At 39.4% G+C, this 22,816-nt stretch overlaps 1 protein-coding gene across 2 annotated transcripts; it reads left to right on the plus strand.

Moving 5' to 3' along the window:
- Window positions 1-888: 888 nt before the first annotated feature.
- On the plus strand, window positions 889-21,620 carry LOC132154710 (chromodomain-helicase-DNA-binding protein 8-like). Of its 2 annotated transcripts, none has more exons than XM_059563361.1 (39): window positions 889-1,040; window positions 1,701-1,882; window positions 2,401-3,428; window positions 3,899-4,174; window positions 4,263-4,379; window positions 5,021-5,496; window positions 5,589-5,703; window positions 5,906-6,109; window positions 6,256-6,324; window positions 6,415-6,470; window positions 7,102-7,219; window positions 7,359-7,442; window positions 7,724-7,861; window positions 7,985-8,106; window positions 9,354-9,597; window positions 9,813-9,989; window positions 10,114-10,257; window positions 10,343-10,441; window positions 10,529-10,688; window positions 10,944-11,154; window positions 11,283-11,478; window positions 11,569-11,739; window positions 11,905-12,195; window positions 12,303-12,523; window positions 12,656-12,858; window positions 15,935-16,091; window positions 16,179-16,268; window positions 16,597-16,700; window positions 16,865-16,988; window positions 17,207-17,282; window positions 17,378-17,652; window positions 17,734-17,969; window positions 18,483-19,130; window positions 19,315-19,661; window positions 19,750-19,836; window positions 19,917-20,018; window positions 20,090-20,200; window positions 20,750-20,854; window positions 21,146-21,620. In XM_059563361.1, exons 3-39 carry the CDS (start codon window positions 2,496-2,498, stop codon window positions 21,521-21,523), a joined length of 7,665 nt encoding a protein of 2,554 aa, XP_059419344.1. In that variant the 5' UTR covers window positions 889-1,040; window positions 1,701-1,882; window positions 2,401-2,495; the 3' UTR covers window positions 21,524-21,620. The 2 variants fall into 2 exon arrangements, with proteins under 2 accessions (XP_059419344.1, XP_059419345.1); XM_059563362.1 differs by having other exon boundaries at window positions 19,318-19,661.
- Window positions 21,621-22,816: the final 1,196 nt, after the last annotated feature.

Consider the following 22,816-nt stretch of genomic DNA (forward strand, 5'->3'; position numbering starts at 1 on the left):
CATGTAAAATTATGTTGATGTAAGCTGTTTATCATTAATTTTCCCTAACACATATAATCTAGTATCCAATGCACAATAATATATATATATATATATATTCAAATATATTCATATATATACACACACATTTTAGTATAATACAAATACTAAAATACAAAAACATTTAAGTAATAATGTATTTAAAATAAAATAATTAAAAATAATTAAAATAGGCCTACATATGTATGTAAATATTTGTTGTAATCACTATAATGAATAGTTAGAATATTATTGAACATTTTTAACACCCACAAAGCCTGTTGTTTGTGTTTTAATCATGCTAAATTAATAAATGACTATACCCCAAAATAAATATTAATGTTAAATATTATTTAAATGTTTTAACATCATACACATATTTTTGTGTTGGTATTTAAATTATAATTTTATTTTCAATATGTTTTACATAGCAAAACTTCTCTTATAAAACAGCAACATTTTCGAATCACGAATACCTTTGTACCCATATATGACAAATAAATAATATATTATAGGCTACTATAAAATGCGAGTATATGTTTAATTTAGCATCATAATCTTTATTGGGAAATTTGGATAGATTTGCAAAAATTGCGTAAAGCTATGGAAATGATTTCCTTAATATACAATTATAATATTGAATTTTTCCTTAAATAGTCATAATAAAGAAATTAATCCATTGCCGTTTAAATTCTAACAAACGAGCATCTTGAATCGCTCTGATAACAAGTAGGCCGCATTTAGTGCAGCTACAACCAAACTATCCGTACGACCGATACCCATTAAATGTCTCCCGCCCTGTAATTCCGCAAACCGGAATGATAGACAACTTCTTCCACCAATGGAATGTGTACCTTTTGACAGTCCCTCTGATGATGGACCAATCAGCGGACAGCACATGAGATCGGGGGCTGCCCGCTCGACCTAGCGCTGGCAAGAAGTTAGTTCCTGCTCTACGCTGGCCGTTTCCTGTAATCGTACAGTGTTGTGAGACGGAGAAAGCCATGTGTGTCGATGCAAAGGTAAATTTAGCACCCCGAAATTATTGCGGGGAAAGTTGGGGCGTTGGATGGCAGCGTTATTAGGGCATATTTTAGTATAAAATACGCCCTGGCTAAGTCGAAACAGCTTTGCGGCCTTGTCCATGTCTGTTCGTAGTCGGGCTATGGTTTTTGTAGCACGTTGCCTTTGGTTTGGTCCGGTTTGTTGATGAGAGAGATTGAAAGTGAGTCCGAACGAGAGACTGTGAGATGTATTATGAATGATGGACAATTTTTGATACAGCTTAAATCGGTCGTCAGAGAAAAACTTAATGATCGAGCACATATTTAGCATTTATAGCAATAGGAATCGCCATTGTAAACATTGATGGGGTTTGTCGAGTGTCTGGTTTAGGACTGTTGTTCCACATTGATGGCAAGGCAAGAAAGGCAATGTTGATTTCAGTAAACATAACTGAACAACATATTCTGATGGAGTAAAAAAGTATATGCCATTAGAGGTAATACAAATTTGCACTCTTTGACTTTTAAAAACAATGTTAGGATACTCGCTAAGTGACATAAGCGTCAGTCAGACACGATGCCATGTGAAGTGATGGCACTGCCGTTTAGTAAGATGCAGCAACTGTATAGTATTAATGGTGTAATTCATGTAAATTATTATTATTTTGTCTTTTCCAGGGCATCGTTACACACATTTTTTGATGGATCTTCTAGAGCTCACTTCAACCAGACAAAAAGTCAAACGCAAGCAAAAAGTAACTCCAGAGAGTAGGAGAGGATAGAGGAGAGGAAGAGAGAGAGTGAAGAAGGGTGAACAGGTGGACTCTCTCTGTTCCTCACTCCCTTATAATTAATTTCAGGTAAGTTTACCTGTCAAATTGGAGATTACATATTATCTCTGATAGTTGTGAATTTGATAGTGATGTGCAGGTATCTTTAACTTTATGAAGGTGCTTGTAGATTTTATTCTCAGTATTTTACTTATATGTTTTGCATAACAGTATTGATATGTTGACATAGATATATACAGAAACCCATCTAATGAGTGTGTATAATTAAGATTTCATTTATATTATCCATGTGTGTATGTTGTATTTAAGATAATATATATATATATAAAATTTTTTTTTTTTTTTTCCATTTCACTTAAATTTTGAGAAACACTTTTATCCTAAACAATGTCCATTGTTTTTTATTATTATTATAATTTTTTATACATTTATTTAAGGGCAAATACTTGATACATTTTTACTGTATACATGAAATCCAGTAACATTCCTTAATTATGTTATAACTTCATTAACGAATGGGAAAAAAGAATCGATGAAGGTGGTTACAGTTTTTCTCCCTCTCTTTTTTTTTTGTTCTCCTTCAACAGCATAACTGCTAAATCTCTTCGGACTTGTTGGATGTTTTTCTACCGACACTGGATATCACGCGTTCTTTTCTTTTTTTCACAAACTCTTTGACAAGATGTCAGACCACATTATGGACCTCTTTGATGACACACCACTGTTCAATTTGGATTCCCTACCAGAAGATGCGTTCTCCTCAGACCCAGTCGAGGAGGCGCTGAAGTTGGCACTGGGCCAAGTGGACCCACCTACGGACCCTTCACCAGATCCTGGAGTCTCTGTGCTCAGTGATGTCACAGATCCAGCTCTAATCTCAACACCTGTTGCAGCTCCTGCCTCCATCCCTCTGCAGACCCTTCAAACACAGCAGCCCACCCAGATGTCCCATGAGGTTTCTGTTGCCCCGGCTTCAATTTCTATTCAGCCCTCTCTCTCAGTGGCCAGTTATAGCAGTGGGGCGGCAACGGTCCTGCTGAGCTCTTCTCTTGGAGTACCTGTATCAGGGGCTCAAGTCACCACCCAGCAGCTGCAGACTCAGCAAATCGCTGTTACGCAACAGGCGACAGGGCAGTCGGCTCCAAAAATTGTCATTTTCAAAGGCCCGCAGGGTCAGACTCAAGTGCTACAGGGTGTCACAGGAGCCACAGGCTCTCCAGGGAAAGTCACCCTTGCTAGAGTTCTGACAGGAACCCCGCTTAGGCCAGGGATGGTATTAAATGCGACATCTCCTGGGCAGGGACAGGTCAAAATGGGCACTGGAGTCCAAAGGCTGGTTCAGACTCCAAATGGCCCAATGAAGCAGGTGTTACTGACCTCTGTGCCCCAGACACAATCGCAGGTTCACACTCAGCCAGTCCAAGTGCAGATACCTGCGCAGACGCAGCTCCAGTCACCGTCACAGCCAGCACAGGTACAGGCACAGGTCCAGGTGCAGCCTCAGACACAGGTGGCATTACAAACACAGGACCAAGCGCCAGCTACTACATCCCCTGGAGCGACAGCAGTGGCCGGCCGACCTCAAGGTGTCACACTTTCAGCAGTTTCACAGCAGGTCAGTCTCTGCCAGGTTTATTATTGTTAATTAAAACTAAAACCAGAAAACAAAGGTTTGGTTGCTTGCAATAAAATAATCCTAAACCTAAATAATTATATTAATTAATATAAATAAAAAAATCTTAAGTTATATAATTACCAATTGTGTAAATTATAATATGAATAATACCTATTATAAATTTTAAATAAATGTATTTCAGCTAGTTTCCTACGCAGCATTTACATATATATATTAACTTGAACTTGATAAAATATAAATATTATATTAATTATATGGACTTTTTTTGATAAACACCCCAATATTACTACTGTTAAAAAAAATTAAATATAAAAATAAAAACTCATTCAAAATATTAATACAAATTAATGGTATATCGGTGATGATAAAGTCAGTTTAGCATGCTGTTTTTACCAATTTGTAATTATTTTTGCTGTTAGAATCTTAATAGCCCTTTTTTCTCTACTCAGGGGGAACCAAAGAGGATCACTCTGGTGCTACAGCAACCCTCGCAAGGTGGAGGCCAGGCTGGGACAGTGACAGTAGGGGGAACTGCAGCTGCAGGGGTGGGTCAGCAGGGCCAGCAGCACAGGCTGGTGTTGAGCTCTCTGCCGGGGAAGTTGGTCCTGCAGGGAGGCCAGCTGGCAGCTCTCACCCAAGGCAAGATGGGTCAAACGGGTGCACAGCCAAAAGTACTCACCATTCAGCTGCAAGTTCAACAGCAGCCCAACCAACAGGGAGCCAAAGTGAGTGAACGGACAGGTCATGTGTGTTGTAAGATATTCTTTTTCTTGTAAATTTTTGGTGACCAGAAGCTTTTTCTCTGTGCAACAGTTTCAGTTGGTTTCTGGGGGAGCTAATGCTAGTGGCAGCCCTCAGGTGGTGCAGATTTCTCAAGGACAAGGAGGACAAAGACTAGCAGTGCCTCTTAAATTATTGCTGCAGCCACAGGTAGGACAATTCTTGCATCTGTTTTATGGTTCTGTGATGTTCTTTAATGTATATAGATTCATTAAGTATCTATATACTTAATGAATATGTTTAATTCTGTTTAATTCCTTACAATGATTCTGATTCATAAAATGTTCCATTAATTATTCTTTTAGTACCCAAAAAGGCGAAATATTTGCTAAAAGAAAATCCTTTTCAATGCCAAATGAATGAAAGAGTTCTAATAACTGAATTTAAACAATACTTTCCAAAGGTAAATGTACACAGACTTACAAAGAAAAGTTATTTAATTACATTTTTGCTGCATAAATGTAGTCTTGCCTTAATTGTGCAAGACTATATATATATATATATATATATATATATATAATTAAACAAACAAAAAGGTTTAGTGAAATACCATAGTTTTTCTTTACATAACTACACTTAATCTACACTTAAGCACTTTGCCATATGAACAACCAGCCAATAAACTCGACTGTTTTTGGTAGTTATAAGCTGTATGTCACTCATTAGTCAATCAAATCTCATTTGGTTCCAATAATTGTAAAAAATAAGCTTAACTTATTCTCTGTTCCCAACCATTTTGTTTACGTGGTGACAAAGTACAGTTCTCAGAATAAACTGTCAATTTTCTGCAGTCACACACTGCTTCCAGTGCTGGTGGGACCGTTTCTGTGGTTAAAGTTATCAATACCTCGGCTGCCGGCTCTGCGTCCAGCACCACAACTACAGCTGCGTCTTCCGGTGTGCGTTTGGCAAAGGTCCAGGAGCCCGTGCGAAGAGTGGAGACCCTGGGCAAACAGGAGAAAGCAAATCGCATTGTTGCTGAGGCCATCGCACGGGCCAAAGCCAGGGGTGAAAGGAACATCCCCCGTGTGCTCAACCAGGATGAACTGCCAGCTGGACAGTCCTCCGCAGATCCAGATGATGTCACAGGAGCTGGAGGAGCAAAAAAGAAAGGAGTAGGCGGTGGTGGTGGAGGGAGCAAGAAGAAAAGCCCAAGTGCAGGAGTAGGGAAAGTGGTGGCGGGAGGAGACAAGAAATCCAAGGCGAAGACTCCAGGATTGGTTTCTGGAGGCGGAGGCAGTAAAAGTAAATCCAAGACTAAGCTCAAGTAAGTTATGGTTTCTTATTCTCCCTAGAAGAGTTTGACTCATTTGTGCCTCTGCCTTTTTTTTATTCCTACACTTTATTTCCTCTCCTTAGCACCATCACTCTAGTGGGTGGTAAGAAAAGGAAAAGAAATGGGTCCTCTGATCATTCAGATATAGATCTTAGCCCACCTGTTTCACCCCGCACACTGGAGGAGGAAATGTCACAGGTATTACATGCTTTAGTACTTCTTACTAAAATAAAATCAGTCACTCAGTTTGTGATTCATAGCATCCATGTTAAGCCATTGAGGTGTTGTACATGTTGGCAGGCATTAGAGTTGCATTGTGACAGAATTTTGAATATAGGGCTTCAGAACAATGCCATAAATCTGATTCATCGATTCTCCTGTGATCCTGTTCTTTCAACAGAAGCGACGTTCAAACCGTCAAGTGAAGAGGAAGAAGTACACAGAGGATTTGGACATTAAAATCACAGATGATGAAGATGAAATGGACACGGACATTGATGTAACCACAGCTCCTGTGTCTGGTGCTGGGTATCTCCAGTCCATGGGAGCAGAACTCCGACAGGAACTGGATGGTGATGGTCTTCAAAGCATGCAGTTTTTTGTGGTGCGTAGACATTTGTGTTTCTTACTACCATTTTTCTCCTCCTCATTACTGGTTTTGTCAGTCGTTTTAGCTGTTTTCAGTTAACCCTATGCCACCAATAATAATAAAAAATTGATATGTATGGGCATGTTTCTGATTTGTTTTAGGAGAACCCAAGTGAGGAGGATGCTGCTATTGTGGATAAAATATTATCGATGCGGGTGACCACAAAGGAGGCAAGCATCTGTTAATCACCAATAACTTGTGAAATCTTGAGCTCGTTTGCTCTGACTAAATCTCTGTGGCATTTTCTTGTCCTGATCCAGGTGTGTCCAGGGCAGTATACTAATGTGGAGGAATTTTTTGTCAAATATAAAAACTAGTAAGTCATCACCTGTTTTCTCAAGCCTTTGTTGTGAAAATAGACCAGATTTAGTTTTAGATTATTATTATTATTTATTTTTTTTATCAAAGATAAATTTTAAATCTTTAAAGAGTTAGTTCAACCCCAAAATGAAAATTAGCCCATGAACTACTCACCCTTAAGACATCCTAGGTGTATATTACTTTTCCATTTACAACTGTTGGCGCAAGCTAAGCTTAGTGATGATTACGTTTTGAACATGGATATTTTTCTTACAAAAATGCATCAATTCGCTACATGAGGACTTTGTTCACCCCCCGGAGCAGTGTGAGATACTTTTTATTATAAAATGGATGCGCTTTATTTCACTTCTTTTGGACTGATGCACTGCAACACCCACTCACTGCCATTAAACAGCTTGGATGATCAAAGAAAGTTTTTTTTTATATAACTCTGATGGGATTCGTCTGAAAGAAGAAAAGCAATATACACCTTGGATGACTTGAGGGGGAATTATTCATGGGCTGATTTTCATTTTTGGGTGAACTAACCCTTTAAATCTGTCTAATTCTAAACAATCGATCAAGCAATTATTTTGTGGAATGCAATTCTTATTTCTTGAAAATGTTAATTTATGATGTGTTTCTAGTTCGTACATGCACTGTGAATGGGCCAGTCTTGAGCAGCTGGAAAGAGACAAGAGGATCCATCAGAAGCTGAAGAGATTCAAGACAAAACAGGCACAGATGAGGAACATATTTCAAGAGGTAAGAACCTATACATTTGAAATTAGGCAAATGTAAAATGTTTTGTTTGGTAGCATAAGACATATGGCTTTAGAAAATCTCATCTAATTGTGTTCTTCAGTATTTACAAACATATCTGGAATGCTTCCCTGTGCTTTAGGATGAGGAACCTTTCAATCCAGACTATGTGGAAGTTGATCGTATTTTGGATGAGTCACATAGTGTCGATAAAGACAATGGGGAGGTAAGAATTCATCAACCACAGACAACATTATCAAATGTCAAATAACTGACATTCAAACCAACATTCTGTGCATTTGTGAGTCTATTTGAATGATTTGTTAAAAAGAGTAACTTGTAAATGTATCAGACTGCACTGGTCTGTGAATATCCAGTGATTTTAACAAGATGTTTTTTTGTAGTATTGTTTGTAGTATTCTTGTTACCTAGTCTTATCTAATCAAATTTAATTCAAACTGCACAGTTCCAAAACACTGGTTCTGAGTGTTGTTTTCCCTCTCACAGCCGGTTGTGTACTACCTAGTGAAGTGGTGCTCTCTGCCCTATGAAGATGCTACTTGGGAGCTGAAGGAGGATGTTGATGGAGCAAAAGTAGAAGAATTCAGGAAGATTGAAAGCCGCCCGGCCCGACTCAAGAGAACTGTGAGATATTGGCACGCTCATCCACTACATACCATTTTATCTGCTGCTTCCTCTGTCCTCTCAGTGCCTGGTCACCAGAGCATTTTTACAGTGGTTAATTAACAAGACTTGCTCTTCCATCAGCCTCGACCTGCTGCAAGTGCCTGGAAGAAGCTTGATGAGTCCAGAGAGTATAAGAATGGGAACCAGCTCAGAGAGTACCAACTGGAGGGAGTCAACTGGCTGCTTTTCAACTGGTACAACAGGTAAATACCCTGCTAATAAACTAAGGCCTAATGTCCACTTGAGGTGTTGACGATTCGATGCTTTGATTCCAGGAGCCTGATTCGACTACCAATCTAACAGTCGAATATTCGTGGGGTGTTATGATTATGCCATTTTGACTATATGGGAAAGCTCAAATGTCTGATTTCACATAGATCTACCAGTTTTCTCCCAAAGTGAATATACAGCCTATTATGACAAAGCTGAATTAAGAATCTGTAAAGAAAGAAGCTTCAAATAAATATTTTAAAGTACGTGAATTAATCCAACCACCCCTATAGATTTATGTTTCACTTTCCACATTCCGACCAAACAGAGGAGCATCTTGGCGGCAGGGATTTAAAACTTTACCAAGACTCAAACTGACACGGGCAGATCTGGTAGGGTACAGGTAATTTCAAAACATTTCAGCCGGTGTATATATGTCGTGGATATATTATTTACCTGATAAAAGATGCATTTGGTTGAGTAAAGCACTTCATTGTAGTACAACGGTGATTATCTCTTCAGAGCGCAGCGCGAGCAGGACAAACAACAGTTCAGAATATTAATAACTATGACTGGGACGGCCATACACATACTATTATAATGATTGACATTAATATTGCTTGTCTACGTGTATTCATGTCTGTATTAGATGGGATACCTGGACTGCTGTGAATATTGATATGAGAAATAATGCTTGCAGTATTTCATTCACAATGTGTCTGCTACATTACTTACTACACATTACTAGTATTCAGTATCATATCAACCAAAGCGTCTCAACTGAAAGAAAAACACTGCGCTACAGAAGTGCTCTCAGGGGCTCACAGCTGGGAGTTTTCAGAGGAGTGCCTGGGGTTTTCAGCTGGCTAAAAACTATTAAAAACTGGCTTAATATGTTATGTATTTTTTAAAGAACTTTCCACATTGGAGAATCTTGAATTTTTTTATTTTTAGTTTTCCATGTCCATGTTTTAGCTTTGAGGTATCTTTAGGCTTATGAACTCTAAGTTGATTTTAACTGATTTTGTCCTTGGTACAATCTAGGGTTGTCACATATTGCATTCAAACAATTTCATGGGGTCAATAAAAGTTATTTCAGTACTGAGATTGAATGGATTAACAATACAGTAGGTTACAACTTTATATGTTTTGTTTGTTGTTAATGTTGCTGAATAAAATTGTTGCTCGTCTTTATCCATTTCTTACACCCTCTCTTCTGTATTCATGACTTCCTACACAGGCAAAACTGCATCCTGGCAGATGAAATGGGTCTGGGGAAAACCATTCAGTCTATAGCCCTGCTGTCAGAGGTGTTTGCTGCAGGAGTCCAGGGGCCGTTCCTCATCATCGCCCCTCTATCCACCATCACAAACTGGGAGAGAGAGTTTTGCACCTGGACGGATATGAATGCTATTGTTTACCACGGCAGTCTGGCCAGTAGACAGATGATCCAGCAATATGAAATGTACTGCAAAGATGACAAGGTTGGTTTAGATGCTTGCGTTGTGTGTTTCTGTCAGTTTACAAAATGAATGAACTTAAAATCTAAAAATAAAAAGCTAATTTAAAACATTAATAAATACTACAGTAGTATAAAAAAAATAAACTGCTAAGTGGAAAGTTATTTGTACTAGTATATTATGATAGCCCCATTCTGGCTTACTCTCTCCCTTGCCCCCTTTTTTTATTTCTTCTTTAGGGACACTTAATACCAGGGGCCTATAAGTTTGATGCTCTCATCACAACTTTTGAGATGATTCTATCAGATTGCCCAGAGCTGAGGGAGATTTCTTGGCGCTGTGTAGTTATAGATGAAGCTCACCGTTTGAAGAACAGAAACTGCAAACTCCTTGACAGCCTCAAGATGCTTGACCATGTAAGTGATTCATCTTTTTATTTTTGGCCTTCTTTAAAAGAAACTGAATGTATTAATTTGTTAGTTCCAAAATAATTAATTGTGATTCATTAATTTGACAGTTCTTCCTTTTCTCCCTTTTCAGGAGCATAAAGTGCTGTTGACAGGCACTCCACTTCAAAACACAGTAGAGGAGCTGTTCAGTCTGCTGCACTTTCTGGAACCAGCCCAGTTCCCCTCAGAGATAGAGTTCTTGCGCGAGTTTGGCGATCTTAAAACAGAGGAGCAGGTAGAAAAAATAAAATTTTTGCAGATACATCATCTGTTAAGAGCATCAAGGTGTTTCCAACACAGTGACTGTCTTTGATTATCAGGTCCAGAAACTGCAGTCAATTCTAAAGCCCATGATGCTGCGTAGACTGAAAGAAGATGTAGAAAAAAACCTTGCCCCAAAGCAAGAGACCATTATTGAGGTATGAAATTTATAGCATCAGGACAATTCTAAATGGTTAACTCTTTGTTTTGTAAGTTCTGAGAGCATAATTTTCTGTGGTCCCCAGGTGGAGTTGACTGATGTACAGAAGAAGTATTACCGTGCTATTCTAGAACGTAACTTCAGCTTCCTTAGCATGGGAGCCACGCACAACAGCAATGTACCCAATCTCCTCAACACAATGATGGAACTTCGAAAGTGCTGCAACCACCCGTACCTCATTACAGGTACTGAATTCATGGCTGTTCCCTTTTAGTGGCTCTTATGTAATTATAGGCTTGCAGTCTTTGTTTACATGTTGCTGAGCATAGGATTTACTTCAAACTTGTGACAGCATTGGTCTTGTAGTGTGTGCACTCACACACACAAACAAATGCTAAAATGCTGCTTATTGGTTTCCCATCCTGACTAGTTTTTATATATATATATATATATATATATATATATATATATATTGCTCATCTTTTTGTCTGTCTGTGCAGGTGCTGAGGAGAAGATAGTGGCTGAGCTGAGGGAGGTGTATGATCCTATGGCTCCAGACTTTCATCTCCAGGCTTTGGTGCGCTCTGCAGGGAAACTGGTTTTGCTGGATAAGCTGCTTCCTCGCCTTAAGGCTGGCGGGCACAAGGTGCTCATCTTCTCACAGATGGTGCGGTGCCTCGACATCCTTGAAGACTACCTCATACATAAGAGGTATAGCTTTAGAAATGGAAACTGTGAAATGGAAATGTGTGATTTATAAGGCAACTGCAGCCAAAGAATTGTAATTCTGCCATCTGGTTTGTTAGATGGATCTAAAATGAGATGTTCTCTCTGATTAGATACCTGTATGAACGCATTGACGGCCGGGTCAGAGGAAATCTGCGACAAGCGGCCATTGATCGCTTTAGTAAACCTGATTCAGATCGGTTCGTCTTCCTGCTTTGTACCCGGGCTGGAGGTTTGGGCATTAATCTGACTGCTGCTGACACCTGTGTTATTTTCGACTCGGACTGGAACCCACAGAATGATCTTCAAGTGCGAATCTCGCATTATATATTTTTTTGTGATTAGACAATGTTTTCTGTTACATGTTCAGTCTCATCATTTGTCTTCTCTTCCACACAGGCTCAGGCACGTTGTCATCGTATTGGTCAATCTAAAGCGGTGAAGGTGTATCGTCTCATTACCAGAAACTCCTATGAAAGGGAGATGTTGGACAAAGCGAGTCTTAAACTGGGACTTGATCGAGCTGTTCTGCAAAGCATGAGTGGAAATAAAGACAGCAGTGTTAACGGGGTAAGAATGAAAGAAATCATGATTTGATATTGTTCTATTAATGGATAGTTTATATTCGTTCAAAACCTGAATGGTTTGGTGAATTACTTTAAATTGTTCAAGTTCAACACAGAAGTCACTTTGTGATTGATCATCACTCACTGGAATACTATTAATTTTCCTCAGATCCAGCAGTTCTCAAAGAAGGAGATCGAGGATTTGCTTCGTAAAGGTGCTTATGCAGCCATAATGGATGAGAATGATGAGGGCAGCCGTTTCTGTGAGGAGGACATCGATCAGATTCTTCAGAGAAGAGCAACTACTATCACTATAGAAAGTGAAGGTAAAGGATCAACCTTCTCCAAGGCCAGTTTTGTGGCATCTGAGAACCGAACAGATATTGCTCTGGATGATCCTGAGTTTTGGCAGAAGTGGGCCACGAAAGCTGACATAGACATGGACTCTTTCAACAGGAAGGTACAGTGTAGCATTTGGAAAGTTGTTACTATATCTTTTATTTTCTGTTAGTCTATCCTTTTATTCCTTAATCCTTTGTTTGTTTTTTTCATGCTAAATCTTTGCAGAATACTCTTGTGATTGACACACCAAGAGTAAGAAAACAAACACGTCAGTATTCCACCCTACGTGGAGAGGGTGGTGATCTGTCTGACTTGGACAGCGACGATGACTACACGGCCCATAATTCCCGACAATCTCGGGCCTCTCGACGCTCAGACCGGCATTCTGGTGGTGGTTATGGGCGCACAGACTGCTTCAGAGTGGAAAAACACCTACTTGTTTATGGGTATGTGACTTTCTTCCTGATCATGTTTAGCTGTGTTGGTTCTAATTCACCTGTTCATCCCATGAGTATGAAACTTTCTGTGGAATTATAATTTCATACATTTAAAATTTCAGCATGATTTTGTCTATACAGATGGGGCCGCTGGCGGGATATACTGTCTCATGCTCGCTGCAAGAGGCGTCTCAGTGAACGTGACGTGGAAACCATCTGCCGCGTCATCCTGGTTTTCTGTCTGATACATTACCGTGGAGATGAGAACATCAAGAGCTTCATCTGGGAGCTAATCACCCCTCCAGAGAATGGACGAGAACCACAAGCTCTGCTTAATCACTCTGGTATGACTTGTCATTATAATCTTTTTTTTAATTAATACTCTTTGATTCTACCAGCAAGGACCCTCAGGTGGTTTTCCATCAGGTCTTCAGTTTTTTTTGGTCAACATTTTCCAGCCACCTTTTCGCTATCTCTGACTTTCCTGTATGATTGTTGCATTTCTAACTTTCAAATTGGTTGGAGTAAACAATATATGAATATATCTGCACAAAACAAATGTCCCCAAATATGACTGCAAGAAAAGTCAAATTTAAGAAAAGATTAGTCTAGACTCTTTATTGGGTTAATTGACATAACTGTAATAATTACAGTATAAAACCATTAGTTTGGACATAATTGTTCATAACTGGCCACATAACAAAAATTTTATTTAAAGATTGTTTTAGTATTGGTAATTTTCACCTTGTGCTCCTAGTTTTGATTTAAAATTCTTCTCATCTGATCTAAAAATTACACAAAGTCTAGACAAAAAAGGTCAAATATTTCAGAGGATGACACATTGCATTTGAAAATTCAGCATACGCATTTGAATGGAACTCTATGCATTTCCCCATTAGGGATGTAACGTTTAATCGCAAGCCAGATTAAAAATTTATTCAAATCAGTTGACATGCAAAAGAAATCGCGATACAGTTGGAGTAGGAGTTTATATGAATGTATCTCTGAGGAGGGACTTATCTTTAGAAACATTACGTGTTATTTTCTTTTCATCTTGCCTCTGAACAATCAAAGACTATAGAATACTCAAGACATGTCACTCATATAGTTTTGAATGGGGGAAAATGAAACGCTCAATATGGCTGCTTTTAATTGTTCAAAGAGATAGGAGCTGCACTTGCATGCCATTATTGCAATACCCAGTTTAACTTATACCATAATATGTTTGCAGATATTTAAAAAACATTGCAAGTTACATACAGGTTTGTCTGAAAAACATTGCTATTAGGGCTGGGACAACGCGTTGAGGTCATCGATGACGTCGACGTAAAAAATACGTCGACGCAAAATATGCGCATCGATTCGTCGACCTGTTTTTATTTCTCTAAAAAACGTTTGCAAAGCGTTTACCTTATGTGCGCTGAATATACGCGATGGCCGGATCAACATTCTGTCCAACGTTATATAACCAATCCAGGGGTTTTTCTGCATTGATTTTTTTTTTTTGGCGGCTGTCAAAGCCTTATTTGATCGGTGAGTGATGTAAAATAGAATGACTGTGCTGCGCGGCTGACAGGGCGCGTACGAGAGAGCCCCGTCTGCGCGCGCATACTCACAGTCTTCAAACAACATGAGCGCTTCTTGCTCTCTCTCTCCCTCCCTCGTGCATATTAATCAAAATCATTAAACACGATAGAAAAAGGGCAAAACACCCAAGTTTCACGCGCGCTCGCGCACTCACAGTCTTCAAACTACACGAGCACTGTCTTGCTCGCGCTCTCTCTCGCTCTCTCGCTCTCTCTCTGTCTCTCCCTCGTGCATATTAACCAAAATCATTAGACACGATAGAAAAAGGGCGGAATGCCAAAGTTTCATGTGGAGCATTAGGAGATTTTTTTTTTCTACATGACAGGCGGCTGGCTCCCACTGTTAATTTTTATTTTTTATTTTTTGGAAAAGCACTCTCTGTATTAGCTTAAAGCCCTAAAGTTGACATTGGTTACTGTATTCTTTCAATTGCTCTAAACAAGTATTTTGGGTGAACTTTTTTATTGAATGCTAGACATCAAGTTGTTGTTATTTTCATCTGAAAGAACTTCTTTTTTCAGTAAGCTAGGCCCTATGTGTTCAGTAAGATTGTTTCAGTAAGCTATGTGTTTTCAAGGCTTCAAGGTTTTATTGAATGCTATCTCTATACAAGTGCAAAGTAATGCATTCTTAGTCAGTCTTTTATTTTGTAATTTTAAGAGCAATAAACATATATTGCAATGTTAAGGAATTCATGTTTTTTTCATTCAGATATGTAAATCAACATGTATAAATTGTTAGTAGTCAATTAATGGGGAGATAATCGAAATCGAATCGGTCTGGAAAAAATTAATCGTTAGATTAATCGATGCATCGAAAAAATAATTGGTAGATTAATCGTTTAAAAAATAATCGTTTATCCCAGCCCTAATTGCTATAGTCAGTTATTCTCCTTTGAAAATGTACGTTCTGTTCCGGAATGTCGGTCTTTGTTTTGGTTCGTGAAACCCGCTCACCACCCCGTTTACCCAATTGTATTTCAGCACCCTGGGTTGCCAGTTGATGGAAAACTGTTTATTTCTTTTCAATTATCGTCGAGTGTGCTCGTTCCTGTTAGTGTTGTCAAGTCTGAGAAGGAGGGGCCGGGTGAAAGAAAAAAAACTCCAATATTTTGAATTTGGATTGCAATACCTAGTTCAACTTCTGTGTCAATCCTACATACAGCCCCTTTAAAGGAGCTTGCATATTAAACAAACTGCATACTTGGAACAATGCATATTAAAATAGTTCATAAGCACAGCTCTGCTTTGTTTACAGCGCTAACACAGGAAACACTATCATTACTGTTCATAAGCACCACCTGCTGTCAGAGAGTGAATCTGCATCTCATTCAGCTTGTCTGCTGTTTGTTCGGATGTTTTATGTCGTACAGTACAGTTTCACAAAGCTAGAGCATTTTGCTTCAAATTTCTAAATTATAGTCTAATTTAGATTAAAACTACTCGTGCTGCATGTATGATGCATCTTCATTTGGATCATGAATAAAATCCAGTGGTTGCCTCTGAAAGTTTGTTCATATTAAGAGATTTCTTTTATTTGTGCAACTTGTTTTTTGAAACTTCAATTTAATTTTGTTATTTCAATTTCACAAAGAAACGTGCAGCAATAGCCTAATAAAATTACACATTTTCATTTACTGTATGTCTTCAATCTCATTTTGTAAAAAAAAAAAAAAAAGTGAGACAATCGAATCATTACATCCCTAACTCACATACTACTCTCCATTGGATATGAATGACTTCCTATGTAGCTTGTGAAATGGAGCATTAGCTTCATGCTAACTAAGTTTAAAGCTTTTATAAATGCTCATTATGGCACTCTGCTCTCTTTAAGGCCTGTCCATCCCTGTCCCTCGTGGCAGGAAGGGGAAACGAGTGAAGGCTCAGAGCTCTTTTGATGTGCAGAAAGTTGAGTGGATCCGAAAATATAATCCTGACAGTCTTCTGCTTGATGACAGTTACCGAAAACACCTAAAACACCAGTGCAATAAGTATGTTAGACCTATCAGGGACACTGTTTCATTATACTCTGCAAAATATTTGCTTAAGTGTCTTAATTTCACTGTCCCCTTTTTTAGAGTGTTGCTGAGAGTACGTATGCTGTATTACCTAAAACAGGAGGTCATTGGAGAGCATGCTGATTCTGTATTGAGAGGAGCTGATGCAAGGTATAGCCATCATCTAATGTCACTGCTTCAGAAAAAATCATCATCACTTTGAAAAAAGCATCTGCTAAATTCATTAATGTTCATCTAAATGCAAAAGTTTGCATCGCTTTGGATTGAAGCGTTTGCTAAATGCAGAAATCTAAATTTCATTAACAATTGGTTATGGCAAAAACATCGACAGTTGCCACTAAATCTTTAATTCTTTGATCTTTTTATGTTGTGTAAGCTTAAATATTACGGTTTCTGTGGTGCATTGATCAGGTTTCACAATTTAGATTTAGAAAACTCCTTTAAATTCCTTCACTGATGCTAGTGTGTTTCCTTGCAGGGATATTGATATCTGGTTGCCTGAAATGGAGCAGCAGGACGTTCCATCTGGCTGGTGGGACGCAGAAGCTGACCGATGCTTGCTTATTGGTGTCTATAAGCATGGTATGTGCAATCTTTATTAACGTCATGTCCAATGGTGTTTAGTTATTTAAGATCTTAAGTCGTTAAGTCTTAGGAGAGTTTACATTCTCTCCTAAGTGCCCACAAGATAAAATATATAGTTTTGCAGATCAGTGTGTTTTACAATCTGCATCTTGCTGTTTCAGGATATGAGATGTACACCACCATGCGTGCTGACCCCTGCTTATGTTTTGTTGAGCGATGTGGCCGTCCAAATGAGCAGGACATTAATGCGGAGCAGCAAGCAGCAGACCGAGAGCTTGGGGAGGGGTCAGTATCAGACAGACCTGGGCAGTGTTTCTCAAAAGCATTGTGAGCTAAATTGACCATTGACACCATTGATGACAATGGTTCTACAATCTATTTAGGATTACAATGCTTAGGGGAAATGCAGACTTGCAGCTTGTATGATTGACTGGTATAGTTAAGCTTCTGAATGAGTATTGTTGAATTTTCTTGTGAACTTGTGTGTTCTTATTGTGTTTTAGAGGGGACTATGACAAGTACTCAGAAGATCCAGAATTCAAACCCGCGACAAGACACACCAAGGAGATATATGAAGAGGTAAATGCCTTTAGAATCACACCAATTTTTAATTTTTTTGCTGTGGTGTTATCAGGAATTGAAATTTACAAAAAATTGGATAATGTGCTCCTCAGGCTGATTCAGTGAATGCAGACGGTGAGATCTGTGTGGAAGATCGCTCTGCCCCTGTGCAGGTTGAGGGGCCATCTTCGGGATCATCAGATTTGTGTTACTGGCCAACAAGCTCGTCGCTCACAGCCAGACTTCGCCGTCTTATCACAGCCTACCAACGCAGTTACAGACGAGAGCAGCTTAAGATGGAGGCAGCAGAGAAGGGCGACCGTAGACGTAGACGCTGTGAACAAGCCACAAAGCTCAAAGAGATAGCCCGACAAGAACGACAGCAAAGGTGTGTTCCTTAAGAAACCCGTTCCTGAAGCCGCCTCTTCAGTCTCGCTGTCCAGCATTCTCATAAGCTTCTCTGTTTCAGGTGGACTCGTAGGGAAGAGTGTGATTTTTACAGGGTGGTATCAACTTTTGGGGTCGAAAGAATAAAGAAAGAAGAGGCTAATGCTTCAGAAGGGGACAAGCATCATTTGGACTGGAATCGCTTCCGTTCTTTTGCTCGACTTGATAAGAAAACCGATGAGAGCTTGACACGTTACTTTAAGTGCTTCATGTCCATGTGTCGGAAAGTGTGTCACCTTCGGCCAGCACATGGAGAAGGTACATTATGCTTTAAAATTGTGTATGTACTTTTACTCGAAGTCAATGCGAAACAGTGTTCATAGTCATCTACTTGTATAATTTGACTTATTTCAAGCGGAAGTAGAATGTTAAATAAGAACCTGTTTGGAAATTGGTTTAACTTAGGGACACAAAATATTGGTTTATTTAAACAAAAACCTAAATATTGATTAATATTTGATATTTAATTGCATATATTAATTTCTCCTATTTTTGAATTTAGATTTACCTTTAAAAACAAATATTTAATAAAAATGTTTTTAATACTATACAGTGTTCCATTACAATGTGTTTTAAAAGTTTTCAGTAGTTGAAATGAATATTAGATGAAAACCTTAAAATTTAAAGCTGCCTCATTAAATAAAAATTTTTGCCTTGGCAACTTACTGAAATTAGTTGTAAGTACTAAAATTACTAAAACTGAAATAAACATATAAAGAATATTTTTTTTAATAACACATTGTCTACTGTAATCCCTGCTTCCGCTCTTAGAATCTCAAGATTTGTCCCAGTCTCTGGCCCCCATCACAGAAGAACGAGCCACGCGCACACTCTACAGGGTCAGCTTGCTGTGCCGGCTACGTGAGCGAGTTCTTCCCCACCCCTCGTTGGAGGAACGCCTCAGCCTGGCACCACCTTCCTCTGGCCTGCCCAGCTGGTGGAGCATCCCACAGCACGACCACGAGCTGCTCTTAGCCGCCGCTAGACATGGCATCATCCGCACAGAACTCTCAATCTTCTCTGACCCAGAGTACTCATTCAGTCAGAGCCGCCTCGACTACCTCCAAAACCAGCAAGCCCAAGCAGCTTTGCAGATTCAAACGTTAAATCAGTCACAGGATCCGACCACTATCAAGGAGGAGAGCCTGGATGATGACTCTCGGCTGCTGGGGGTGGAGGCCCTCTGTCCGTCAGACTCTTCAGCCATGCTTCTCTCTCATTCTGAGGGGAAAGTTGGAGTTCAAGCTGCATGGGGCTGGAAGAGCAAAAACAATGGTCCGAGTGAGAGAAAAGGAGAAAGCGAGAGAGGTGAAGGACAAACAGATTCAGATTCTGATTCAGACTCAGGCTCGTCTTCCTCCTCCCGTCATTCTGGCAGCTCTGATGATAGCGGAGACAGTGATGCTGAGAGAGAGCAAGGTAAGAAGACACGATTTATAATCCATATCCATAGAACATAAAAATGAATGGTCTATTTTCATTTTCTTAATCGTTCTGATCTTCACTGGGCATAATGTTTTTACTTTTGTTCTTTGGCCATCAGTAATGGTTAATTTGGGTTGATTTGAATGTGATTGTTACTATAATGATTCTGATCTCTTAGCAGCAACTCTTAAGATGTGTGACGGTGATGAAGAAAACAGCATCCTCTCATTCACACCATCTCAAGAAGGCGCCGCACTCGAGTCCCTCACTGACCCTATGAGAGTTGATTGGCCCAAAGACCGTGTGTTGATAAACCGAATAGAAAACCTTTGTTTGCTGGTTCTAATGGGGCACTGGCCTTCAGGTCGCCGCTACATCTCTGACATACAGCTCAATGCTACATCTGAAGAGCATGACCTCGGAGATGGCCTTGGTTACCCCCGAGTGGCACGCAAAAGCAACAGTGCCCTGTCTGCAGAAACTCATGAAGGCCAAGAATCAGAGTTTACAGTAAAGCTCCTAAAGGTGAGGTGGTGTTCAGACATTTAAGAACTTAAACGGTCTCTTATGCTTCTGCTTGGTTTCATTTTTGCGTTTGTTTCATTTGCTTTAGGAGGAGGGGCTGAAGTTGACATTTTCTAAGCAGGCTCTCATGCCAAATGGTGAAGGGAGTGCACGCAAAAAGAGAAAGGACCACGAGGTACAGAAATTTGCAGAAGTTTACACTGATGTATTATAGGTATTTCCAGCTGTATAATGTGTTTGTGTTCTGACATTTAGCTGGTAGATGCCGAAGGGGTTCTCCATGCTCCCCGTAGAAGGGACCTTCCTAACTGGCTCAAGGAAAATCCAGATTATGAAGTGGAGGGAGACATGTTAGAAGTAAGTGCGAAACTCTTCTCCGAGTTCTTCTTGGACCGACACAGATAAAAATGTTCCTCACTTTGTTGCAGTTACTGGTGAACCAGACCAAAAGGAAGAGGAGGAGGAAGAGGGTAGAGAAAGGAGCAGCACTTACCGGCAGTGAGAGAGTGAAGGTTATTGACATAAGGACAGGAAAGAAGGTGAGAGAAGATCTACGCTTTGGCCTCTATGCCATAGACAAGACTGTTTTCATTTATACTTCTGCATCATTGTCTTCTTCAACGTGCAATTACACATGCAGACCACTAGAATCCAGTGTCCACAGGGTATGCTGATGGTGTTACTCACAGTATCAAGGCAAATGCTGAAGAACAAGCTGCAGCAGTGATGGCGGCAAATAAAAAGCGACGTCTTTTGCAGCTTGAGTTGTTAAATATCGAAGAACAGATAATTTATTTAAAATGAGAAAACAGGAGACGACAACAGAACAGGAGAAGATGGTGTGTAACAAGACAACAGGAGGGAGAATTTGTCATTGTGTCACAAGCAGAAATGTGTATGAGGAAATCCGGTGCTTTCAGATTTTTTTTTTTTTTGATTCGACGTAGAAGTATAAATCAGCCTTTATTAACACCTTTTCCCGTTTATTATTATTATTACATTGTTTATTATTGTTCTTGATGTATTTGAGGTTGAATGCAGTTGGTGTTATACTCTGTTTTTTTCATTTTTTTGTTTTGTTTTCTCAGTTTGGTGGAATATACGGGCCTTTACTACAGGACCTGAGAGAGCACCTGGAGGAGAATCCTGACCACGTTGTAGCACCAGAATGGTCTGAGACTGTTCGCAACTCTGTAAGTGTCTCTTGTATTAGCTCAATATGATTATGGTTATTAACCCCATCTACCCTTGTTGTCAAGTCACCTTTTTTTATGGTGCTTTATATAATTACTGATTTGTGTCAAAGCAGCTATACAGTGTCAAACAGGAAAATAGTTTGTCAATAATGCACCATGACAATAAAAGAGTACTTTTCCAGCAGAAGTCAGGTCATTGATGATTGGAATCATGATTGTGTAGTGTATTTTAGTTCAGTCAGTGGTTATTTTTGTGGAATTTGGTCTGATCCTTCTCTTTAACCTCAGGGCTTCTTGCCTGAGAGATTATTCCACAGACTGTTGAGTCCCCATGCTTCAGTCCCCAAAAAGAACCGACATTACCTCTCCACCCCTTCCATCCAGACTGAAGACCCTCTCCTGGGAGGTGGCGATGGCGAGACATTAGTTTCCGATGGTGCATACATGATGGACGACGAGGACCTGGAGGACAGCAGTCACCTCACATCATCTCACCACTTCCTTACTCCAGCCTACGATGTGAAGATAGAGCCAAGTGCTCTTGATATGGATGGAGGCAACAGTTTGTCCCAAGGTGGCTATGATAGCTCCGACAGGGAGGCCATTTTGGATGATGTCATCATGGCACCGAAGAATTCAGACTCTTCCTCAAGCTCCGAGGATTGACCAAATCTCATATGAGATGTAGTAGACCGAGATCATGACAGTCTTTTATTTTATTATATTCTGCCTTCATTATTTTTATAATTATTATTGATGTTATTTTTTTTTCTTGGGTTGAATTTGTACTTTACTGTTTTGTGTAGGAAAGATATAGGCGCCGCCTTTGTTTTTTTTTTTGTTTTTTTTTTTTACATTTCATTCGGCACATCGAGAAAAATCTTAATTCCAGGTGGATGAAATGTATCAATTTCATGTCTCCCATACCCACAGTAAGCCCCTCTCATCCTTTATTGGCTGAGAAAGGAGCTTTTTGTTCACATCCTCAGGCTGAACTGTTAACAGTGCGCTGGAGGATCCATAGTCATGCGCTGAGCCATTGTGGTGCCTCTGTCTGGTGAAGAACATTGAGTTTTGTTGGGTGTAAATCATTTTTGTGTGTATGTATGGGGGATGGGAGGGTATGGGTAGGATTTGGGGTTTAGGTTTAGTTACTGAAACAATGTTAGACAGATGATGGCTGTATTGTACAAAGTAGAGTTGGTCCTATGCCTGCAATGATGCAAAAATTATGCGTTTATCCCCGTTTCAGTAACTGACTCCAACTGTCTCTGTGATTATAAATATGAATAGCAGTCTACAGTGGAAACTGATGTCGGTTGAATTCATTTCAATCAAGTGTTGGTATTTATTTAAATGACTACTCAAGGACCTTTTTATTGACTTCCAGGAATACATGCTGAGTAGAAGAGCAAGTTCATTCTGTCTTTCATATTTCATACTTGGATGTGGTATCAACAGATGTCATGGTCTTTAATTATTGTTTTAATAAGTTAGTTTCAACTTTGCTTTGTTGTGGATTTAGTTGACCCATACATACATTAAATCACCGATTTACAATAGTTTAAATTCTAAGGTTGACTATTGCTAGACAATAAAAATCCTAGAAATTCAGTATGCAGCAGGGTTAACGCTTCTTGACTTTCACAGTGCTGAAGGTAAGTCAGGTTTAACTATTTGTCACGGTTATCTGCCAGAGTTAGATAACAAAACCACATTAATGCTTGTTTTTCTTGGTGTAGCTCTTTGTGCAGCTCTTCCTGAAAGCTGCATACTTTGTGGCTTCTTATTTTACAACACTTGATTTACTGCCTTCAGCCATTGACATTTTTGTCCTGCATATGGTTAAACCATTTGACCACCATTATTTAGTATGAGACAAATATGTGACTGCTGTGTGGTGCCTCCAGAGTTGGTCACGTAACTGAAAGCTATGAATTGAATTGTAAACCGTGAAGA

Source organism: Carassius carassius, chromosome 12 (assembly GCF_963082965.1).
Source record: "Carassius carassius chromosome 12, fCarCar2.1, whole genome shotgun sequence".
Classification (NCBI taxonomy): Eukaryota; Metazoa; Chordata; class Actinopteri; order Cypriniformes; family Cyprinidae; genus Carassius; species Carassius carassius.